This window comes from Schistocerca serialis, chromosome 2, assembly GCF_023864345.2.
Source record: "Schistocerca serialis cubense isolate TAMUIC-IGC-003099 chromosome 2, iqSchSeri2.2, whole genome shotgun sequence".
Classification (NCBI taxonomy): domain Eukaryota; kingdom Metazoa; phylum Arthropoda; class Insecta; order Orthoptera; family Acrididae; genus Schistocerca; species Schistocerca serialis.
The window spans coordinates 399,541,828-399,551,967 of NC_064639.1; the positions used below are offsets into that span (position 1 = coordinate 399,541,828).

At 41.7% G+C, this 10,140-nt stretch overlaps 1 protein-coding gene across 1 annotated transcript in view; it reads left to right on the forward strand.

Moving 5' to 3' along the window:
• Positions 1-9,883, forward strand: part of LOC126455571 (calcium and integrin-binding family member 2) — a 175,107-nt gene extending 165,224 nt beyond the window's left edge. Inside the window, exons 4-5 of the mRNA XM_050091325.1 lie at positions 3,745-3,892; positions 9,640-9,883. Coding sequence (XP_049947282.1) covers positions 3,745-3,892; positions 9,640-9,857 — 366 coding nt within the window. The 3' untranslated portion in view covers positions 9,858-9,883. The remainder of the gene's footprint in view (positions 1-3,744; positions 3,893-9,639) is intronic.
• Positions 9,884-10,140: the final 257 nt, after the last annotated feature.

Here is a 10,140-nt window from a genome sequence, read left to right on the forward strand (position 1 = left end):
TTCAGACCTCATGGTGGATACACTGGATGGAGGTACTGCCTCTAACTGTTTAAACAAAGAATGCCTGCAAAATAAAGACTTACGGCCATCCTATCCAGCATATGCTGAGTCCTTATCCCGTCCCCCCCCCCACCCCAGACCGCCATCTTGGATTACATCATAGGAGGGGTGAAGGTGCCCTCTTGTGATAGTACTGTGTACTAGATCAGTTGGGCTACAGACCTCATAGCCAACACACTGGATGGAGCTACTGCCTCAAAATTGTTTAAATAAACACTGCATGCAAAATAAAGACTTATGTCCATCCTATCCAGCAGAGGTTGAGTCCTTTTTCCTCCAATTCCTAGGAAGAGGTGGCGGTTGGACGACTTAGGTTAGTGGAGGTAGCCCAAGTGACATTTCTTCCCGCCATTTTCTTAGGTTAGTGGAGGCAGCCATGGTGTGTTGCATTGTCCTGCTGGAATTTGTACTTCCCGCCATTTTCTGGGGGAGGGAAGGGAGGAGGATGGGGTTTGGTTAGTGGAGGTAGCCCAATTGACCTGTTTTCCAGTCAAAATTTGAACTTCCCACCATGACGCCGTTATGATGTTGCTATATCTATCACTGTCATCTTGGATCCGTCATCTTGAATAAATTTGGCAACAATGGAGAGTGGGGCCATGCTCTCTTTGCTCCACTGCTGGAGTCGAGTAAAAACTGCTTTACAGTTACGTGATGTTTTGCATTACAGTTATATTTATGATCGTGTGTAGTGATAGTTTTACATTTTATGGTCCTGCAATGCTTCATTGTAGATCTGGTAAAAAGTTTTCTACGAATTTCCCATTTCACAGTTCTATTTGCTTATTTAACTCTATCTGACTGGTCTTTTAGATGGATGTAAATTTCAACTTCTTCAATTACATCCATTATTTTTCCTTATTGTAGCTTATTTGAAGTGATCCTTCTATATTAGATATTTTGAGGATTGTGTCTTTTAAGTGTGCAGCAATTGTGAATGGGTTATTGTCACTTACTGCCGTGTTTTCTTTAATTCGTGTGCTAGCTTTCCTTCACGTTTGTCGAATATGAAACTTTGAGCATTCTTCACAGTTCATGATTGCGAAAATTTCTCAGATTTCCGTGGTCCTGTAGGTCATGTATGATTTTGTATTCTTGAAACATCGAGTAATTTTGTCGAAAATGATACCTAGATATGGCCATACAAGAACTTTATTGTTCTGTGTTTCGTCTGTGTCTTTGTTTAAAGTTATTTCATCTATGAGACTGGTATGCGTTAGATTCGTTTTGTTTTTGAATAATGCATCTACTAAGTTTTTAGAATGGCTGTTATTTATTGCCACATTTCTAGAGGATCTAGTTCTTTCTCAATTTTCTCTTTTTCCAGTGGTAAGCTGATCAATTATGCATCATAGAATGAAAATGTGCGAGCTTGTGTGCCCTCGGGTGGCTTGATTGGTTGTGGATAATTAAGTATGTATTCGTTGGTTTACGAAATATATCGAATATTTGTTCAGTTCTTTTCGTTCGAAATTTTTCAATCCAATAATTTTTTACCCTTATTTGAGAGTAGTTAGCGTTTGACGGCCTAGTTGTATATAACTGTTGGTATATAACTGTTTTAGTGTGAATTGCCTTTGAACATGATTTAGTAGTTAACATCATACTGATGTGACTGTGTGAGCTGCGTGATATATTTTTCAGTTCTGATTCTAATTAACTGACCCACGATTAATGAATTAGTGAACAATTTACGAATTGTGTTTGTTGTATTCTGAGAAACTGAATCATTCCTCGACTTTTCTGAATTTCTCCTTACGTGTGGTTAAAATAGCAAGGAATTAAACTCGACTTCTTCTGAATTGTCAGATTTGGTCAGGGCCTGTTCACGATTAGCAGACGATAGTTTATGCTCAGGGGATTATATTTTGGAAGTTTAGCACTTGGTTGTGTGGATTCTCCCTGAGGTGATAATTACAGCCAGAAGCTTCGGATTTCAAGTACGTCTGGCAGTGGACATAACAACTACTCCCGAAGCAAACACAAAAATGGTTCAAATGGCTCTGAGAACTATTGGACTTAACATCTTAGGTCATCAGTCCCCCAGAACTTAGAACTACTTAATCCTAACTAACCTAGGGACATCACACACACCCATGCCCGAGGCAGGATTCGAAGCTGCGACCGTAGCAATCGCGCGGTTCCGAAGCAAACACAGGTCCGCCAGATACCGAAAACGCCACATATGGCGTCATCGATTACCACCACAGGTCCCAAAGAAAGGTGAATATCTCTCACAGCACCTGCATCTGTGGTGCAGTTCATTTTCCGAGCAGTCATTCACCTGTGTGACGGCGTATATGGACCCAACCACTGACCTATTATAAGAAACCTGATTCTCCGGAACAGGCGACACGTTTTCATTGGTCCATGGTCCAATCTCGATTATCCTGCGCTCACTGTAATTTACGAAAAGGGATCACCGGCTGCAGCGCCCCATGTTGAACCCTGTGTTCTGAACAGTGTGCACCGAAATACTTGTGCCCGCACTGATGTTGTACTCTGTCAAATCTGACACAGATCGCTGCGTATTCTTCTTCACAGAGAGAGGAAGCCTCTGACCTCTACGCTCTGTGATGGGGCATGGACGTTCAACACCTTGTCGCTTACTCTGTCCTTCAACTGTTTTCCATAGATGCTCACGACTGTGGTATGCGAGATGCTGACCAACTTCGCTGTTTCTGAGATGTTCATTCACAGGTGTCAAACCGTAACAAATTGCCTTTAATCAAAGTCTCTTATCAACGAAACTATATATTTGCAGAGACCTTTACAAGTCTCATATGTCTGTGATGTATGTATGCAGACTCAAGCGAGAAAATAATTTTTTTTTACCAAGACCAGGGATCGTAGCCGGGTTTCCTGCTCGCTAGGCAGATGCACTAACCACGACGCCACCCTGGCACAATGGCTTTGCACAGCTGTGTGGACTACCAGAGCACACCTCCCGCCTCAGTCCAAATTCCCACCGAGCGAGGTGGCGCAGTGGCTAGCACACTGGACTCGCATTCGAGAGGACGACAGTTCAATCCCGCTTTCGGCCATCCTGATGTAGGTTTCCCGTGATTTCCCTAAATCGCTCCAGGCAAATGCCAGGATGGTTCCTTTGAAAGGGCACGGCCGACTTCCCTCCCCGTCCTTCCCTAATCCGATGAGACCGATGACCTCGCTGTCTGGTCTCCTCCTCCAAAACAACCCAACCCAAATTCCCAGGCTGAGGCGCGAACAGGAATTTGAATTGAGGAGGGAAGCGTTCAAGGGTAGACTGTGCAGTTGTTCAAAGCAATTGTGCCAAGGTGGTGTCGTGGTTAGGAATCTGCCTAGTCAACAGGACACTTGGGTTCGAATCCTAGCCTTGCTAGAAATTTTCTTTCGTCGTTTCAGTCTGCTCATATACACCAAAGTCGATAATGTGGGTGGATTTTCCCATTTGCGGCCCATATTCATACCTAAAATGATTAGTCCTTCCGGAGAATAGCTGTTAACAACTGTCGACTAACTATTAGCACAATTTTGTACTATGGTATCTAAATGTGTAAATGTATTTTTATTGAAACAAAACTTGATGTGTTACGGTTTGCAGCGAGTCTTATAATTATTTAAATAATCCTGCAATTTATAGTAGCCTGTGTGGTATTTACATCTAAATAGCAAATTTAAAAAACTGATAAGTATTCTTTACAGGAAAACCCGTTCCGCAAACGAATCTGCGAGGTCTTCTCTCGAGACGGGAAAGGAAACCTGACGTTCGAGGACTTCCTGGACATGCTTTCCGTGTTCAGTGAGCAGGCGCCAAGAGATATTAAGGTCTTCTATGCTTTCAAGATCTACGGTACGTTAAAGTAGATGGCAAAGATGTCGTTTTCATCTGCAAATTATTTTCAATTTTTTGTTCAAAATGTTCAAATGTGTGTGAAATCTTATGGGACTTAACTGCTAAGGTCATCAGTCCCTAAACTTACACACTACTTAACCTAAATTATCCTAAGGACAAACACACACATCCATACCCGAGGGAGGACTCAAACCTCCGCCGGGACCAGCCGCACAGTCCACGACTGCAGCGCCCAAGACCGCTCGGCTAATCCCGCGTTGCTTCAATTTTTTTTTTTTTTCTTCGAGTCGTAAGTATAAGGTAAGGAAGTGCTCATCGAATATTACTCTGTTAAATGAGGAAATATTTGGAATTTTGAGAACAGTACAGATTTATTAAGGAAAATGTGTGACAGATAGCAGGAATGCTGGCCAACCGGTCGGAGCAAACTGAAATCCGGGGGAGAGGAACCAGTCGTCGAACAATATAGCTAGCGATCGAGGAGGTAGCTTTTAACCAGCAGATAACACTTCGACCCCTACTATTGGTGGAATATGAGTGTCACGAAGTAAGCTGGCTCTCAAATTGGCAGCAGGTAGCTTCAAGCGTTACTGCGAGTGGTTTTCGCCAAGCGAGTGGCCGTTGTTGGCCCACACGTGGTGTGAGGATGCCGCCAAGGGGCAAAACTCAAGGCCGACAAATTACACACCAAGGCCAACAAATTCTTTCACGGCCTTCACATAAGTAAAATCTGTACTAGTAAAGACACAGAATTGGCCATGACACCACATACAGAAACGAGGGGAGGAAGCACATCTACCCACTCTTTACACATATTAGTGCTTCAGACATTGGCGATCAGATATATGAATAATGAAAAGCTGCTCAGTTGCCTTTTTAGAACTTTATTAAGTTCTCTGGTTTTGACCTGCATATTACGCCTTACCACGCGTAACTGAAAACTATGCTTTAGAGAAGCAACGATTGATTTGGAGTGACGAACCACGCTGTACCCCGTGGTACTCCAATGGAAAGATTAGGGTTTGACGGACGCCTGGCGAAAGTTACCTGCTGTCGCTTGTAGTGCCAACAGTGAAGTACGGAGGAGGTTGTGTTACGCTACGGGAGTATTTTTCGTGGTTAAGAGTCTGATCCCCTTCTTGTGCTTAAGAAAGCTCTAAATGCGAAATGATATGAACTCCTTTTACAGCATTGTGCACAGGGAGAGTTAGAAAGAGATGATTATTTATATCAGCGTGATGATGCACCCTATCATAAGGCAGCATCTATGAGGCAATAGTTTGTGGACAGTGACGTTCCTGAAATGGACTGACCTCCCCAGGGTCCCGACCTTAACCCAGTGGAGCGTCCTAGGCATGAGTTAAAATGTCGACTTTGCTCCAGGTCACAGCATTCAACACCACTACCTCATCGGGTTTCGGCTTTGGGGAAGAATAAGCTGTCATCCCTTCACAGACTGTCAGACACCTTACTGAAGTGTCCCCAGCAGAGTTCAAGTCAACATAAAGACAAATGGTGGACACATCTCACTTTAATGTCCACAAATAAATGTCCAGATAGCGTACTTGATTTGTTTGTGAGTATGGTTATGCGCAGATAATTTACAGATCATGTAACATCACAGTGGCTTAAATGTAATAAAACAAGTGTGTTAGTATTTTTACCAGTGAAAAATTCTTAAATTTGGCAATAACAACAGTAAATACTAGTGATTTATTTATAGAGTAGGTGTTATTCAGAACTAACAGTTTCACTTTACATTGTAAGTTTTTTACTGTGTCACACATTTTATATTACTGGTAAATCATAAAATATTTTTGAGATCAAATATTACACAATGTTATGAGCGACTGGCGTCTTTAATAATGAAGATAATTTTTTCTTGTATCATTTTAGCTGTGGGTACTGCTACTCTTTTTAAACGTGATAATCTATTACTTCACTATTATCTATTACTTACTATATAGCTTGAAGTAACGCGTACAAATTAAATGTTGATGAATACCACAAATTTTCTCACTGCTCACTTTTGTGTAATCAATTATGTCTTCCTAAATAATGCGTTATCCCAGAACCTTATGGCATAATACAATAGTGAGTAGAAATATGCAAAACATATTAATATGTTGATTTGTCCATGTCCTGAATTCGCAGCTGTGCGCAGAACAGATGTTACTGTACTTAGTCATATGAGAGCCTCAGTAAACACCCATAACTTTGGAATATTCTTTGAAAACTGTGTATGGTAAACATTTGGCAGTTGCTTCACTGTGATGTCATATACAAAAGAAATCAACAACAAGATCAATAAGCGTTTCTGTCGTGTTGAAGGTCAGTCTCATTGGCGGCTCACGCATAATTTTACCAATGTGCTACAATGTGGTTGCCTCTAGCCTTTTGATTTCCAAGGGTATTAATCGTAACTAAATTGAATATATTAACTGTACATACAGAAACTGAACGGTTTAAATATATTTAAATATTATATTCGGTACTTTAATACTGTGAGGAATAAAATAAAATGAAGAAAAGGTTGGTAACAGCAGAAATCTCGACAGGGTCCACAAATTACCAGTCTGGGCAATTAGCCACTCAGCCACAGTGCGGTTATGGCATGAATTCCACAACAATCCCTCATCTGCTACGCTTGCACAGTATGTTACACGTAATTTCAAAGAAAAATACTGACCTGGTGCTGGGAGCAACGTAGCACTCATAACACCGAAAAGGATGACGTCACATGTGAGCGTGCGCAGTCGAAAACAGACAGCAATATCCTTTGGCTGAGGTAATCGTAGTGCGGCTGACCATCATTTCAGCAGTCAACATTGGTTTCTAGTAGTTGTACAGAGGGCGCTACAAAACATGTCTTAGTTCACTTTATTCACATACCAGCAAACATTCGAAGAGAAATGGGGTAATTTTGGTGCGATTTCCGGATCACATTCGAAGAGAAATGGTGTAATTTTAGTGCAATTTCTGGCTCGCATTTGAAGAGAAATGGTGTAGTTTTAGTTCGATATTTAAAGTGTGCGTAAGCTCATTAGCAATAATAACTCGTTACTACTCGTCCTTGCATAGCAACTGAAACCCTCATAGTGAAGTTGCACCTTCGAAATATTGAGTGGCACATGAGAAACCCTGTAAATAAAAGAAGGCGGATTTTATTATTGAGTTTTAATTTTATTTCACTGTCTCAGTAGGTGAGTAAAAGGAAAGCTACTATGGCCACCACGAAATAAAGTCAACATAAATTATCTTCTTGGAAATGTGGTGCATCTATGCTACTACATGAAAGGCTGTTTTTTGTGCCATACACGTTTTGCTTCTTTGTATTTATGAAGTACCTTCAGTGGTCAGTAACATCTTTGTTCTTGTTTATAATAACTGCGATATGTAATGATTCTAGATATGTTACTGTATAACATTATTTTGTTATTCTCTTGTTTTTAGGTAAGAAACGCTTTTGGAGTGCAAATTTCGTAAGATCAAATTACTATTTGGTTCAACTTACGATTTTGTGATCTATTATTCCATGTGTGTCGCCCTGGAGTTTTGTTTAGTTAGCCTGCATGCACCAGAATGTCCGATTTTCGGCTTTTTCAAAGACATGTCAGTTTAACACTTGCTCTTCAATCTCTGTTGGTCGTTTGTGTTTACTATATACAGTGTAGCCAGTTGTCGCTGTGTGTTCTTCGTTCGGCTTTTGTTTGTATTGCGGTGTTTATAGGCAGTTTGATATTCACTTGCAGTTACGTATGAACGCGTGTTATTGCTTATGGTGAGGCCTGCGTTGAGAAAAAGAGAATTTCGAGTGGAGGAAATCGCAAATATTTTCTTAAATGTCTGTCATGGGAGATCAAGTTATTATTTAGTCTTGTTAAGTTCTACATCTCTGTTTGTTATTGTGTTACTGTCTAACATGATCATTAAGTTGTGGCTTATACTGATTTGGTCATTTAACACTTTCTCATTTATTGCAATGGCTCTTTACGTGTGAATGCTCCCCTGTAAAATGTTATGAGTTTTCTCTTTTAGTTTTTCATTCTAATAATTTTTATATCTCGTTTCATCTTAGATGGTTAATGCTTATGCTTCATTAGGTGTTCAGCAAATGTGGAACTGGTTTCGTACTGCCAGCTTCTTGTGTGTTTTGTGAATCTAGATTTTAAATTTCTGCCTCTCCTCCAAAGATACGCTGATTATCTGATTCAGGTAGCTGGAAAATCATCATCATCTTGTGCTTCGTCTTCTTTTTCTTCTTCTCCTGTACGAATTAGGCTTTGTCTGTTAGCCCAATTACAGAGATTAGTTAGTCCATCTTGCTTTGAGCCTCCTTGACTTCCTTCATACTGTTGGTTTGTATTTGCACAATATTTTTGGCAGTCTGTTATCCTTCAGTCTATTGATGTGGTCTTCGCTTTTCCTTCTGTGTTCATCTATTTCTCATTTAGAGATATTAATCCTAATTCTGATCGTCTTTCTGTATCTATCTTGCGATCTTGTCTTTTGTATCCTGCTGCCTGTCTGAGAAGTCTCATTTCCGTATTCTGGATTCTTAATGCATCGTTTTTTGTTAGCCAAGTTTTGCTTCCATACAAGTATATACGAAGTGTTTGACAAGTAGGCCTACAAGTGGGAGGGGCGACTGTATGATAATGAGACAAGAAAATAATTCTAAAAAACGTAGCCGGCCGGAGTGGTCGTGCGGTTCTAGGCGCTACAGTCTGGAGCCGAGCGACCGCTACGGTCGCATGTTCGAATCCTGCCTCGGGCATGGGTGTGTGTGATGTCCTTAGGTTAGTTAGGTTTAAGTAGTTCTAAGTTCTAGGCTACTGATGACCTCAGAAGTTAAGTCACATAGTGCTCAGAGCCATTTGAACCATTTAACAAACGTAGGTTCGGAAACTGATGGTTCCCCTGATACGACTTATTACGACTGAGGAGTCCCCAAGAATCCAAACTACAGATGATCACTTGAAGACAAACCAATACAAGAACTGTTTCGCATCGTCGCCGGTTCACGTAAAGAGAGGCTTCAGCACGTCTCTTGATTGATGCCCTTACGCTTTCAAAAATTCCAGGCGTATTTTGAACGCACTGACGACCATCGACAACGCGTTCCCAGAGCTGATCGACACTATCATCACGGCTGGAATAGGCCCAAACTTTTCAATAACTCACACAAAAACTCCAACGTCTTCAAGCCGGAGGACCTGGGAAGCCGTGGTATTGGCGAGGCATGACCGATACTCTCGTTGTGAAAAAGCTATTTACGGGTACTTAGATATGCGGAATGATGACAAAATAAACGAGGACAGATTATGATTCTGTAATTTGAGAATGACGTGGCGGTGTTTGGGAGTAGATGTAACATGCCTTAGGAATGAATGTAGCCTTAGAAACTGACAGTATTGTAACACTGGAATTAAGGCACATGTGCATACGTCGTATGGGGGATACCATTAGTTTCGGGACTTACGTTTATTGGTATTATATGCTTGTCTCCTTGTCCTCTACTCACCACTTTGGTTTGTGTCTATAATAGTCAAACACGCTGTGTAAGGAGCAGGTGTGGCACTAAAACCGAAACCTGTGGAAGTCAATTCTTGTTATTCCCGAATAACTAAAAATTTTGCTTCCCCGACATTGTTTCCTTTGGCTTCCCTGCATTGTGCTAGGTTATTCGTGTTAACATTGTCCCAGAAAGCGCCGCGTGACGGCAGAGACGTTCCGCTTTGCAGACTTCGACGGCGACCAGCACATCGGGCCGTCCGACCTGCAGCGCGCCCTGCGGCTGCTGACGCGCGACGAGCTGACGGCCGAGGAGGTGGGCCAGGTGTGCGAGAAGGTCGTCGAGGAGTCGGACGTGGACGGCGACGGCCGGCTCTCCTTCATGGAGTTCGAGCACGTCATCACGCGCGCGCCCGACTTCCTCTCCACCTTCCACATCCGCATCTGAGCTGCCGCTGCCGCACAACGCTTGGAACAGACAAAATGTTTCATGTGTCGTTTAATAGCCTTGGCAAAATAAATATTAATTGTTATAGTCATTACGCACTGACTAAAATGGAAAGTGCTACACCACGATCACTTTGACCGAACGCTATCAAACTGGCACTCCAGCATTTCCATACCTATTGGATATGTTTATGAGAATTTCATCACTATGCCATCTTATGTTCAGTATAGAAACAAGCCATTCCTACAGATGAAGAATGGTATGGATGTGTGATGGTTATTGG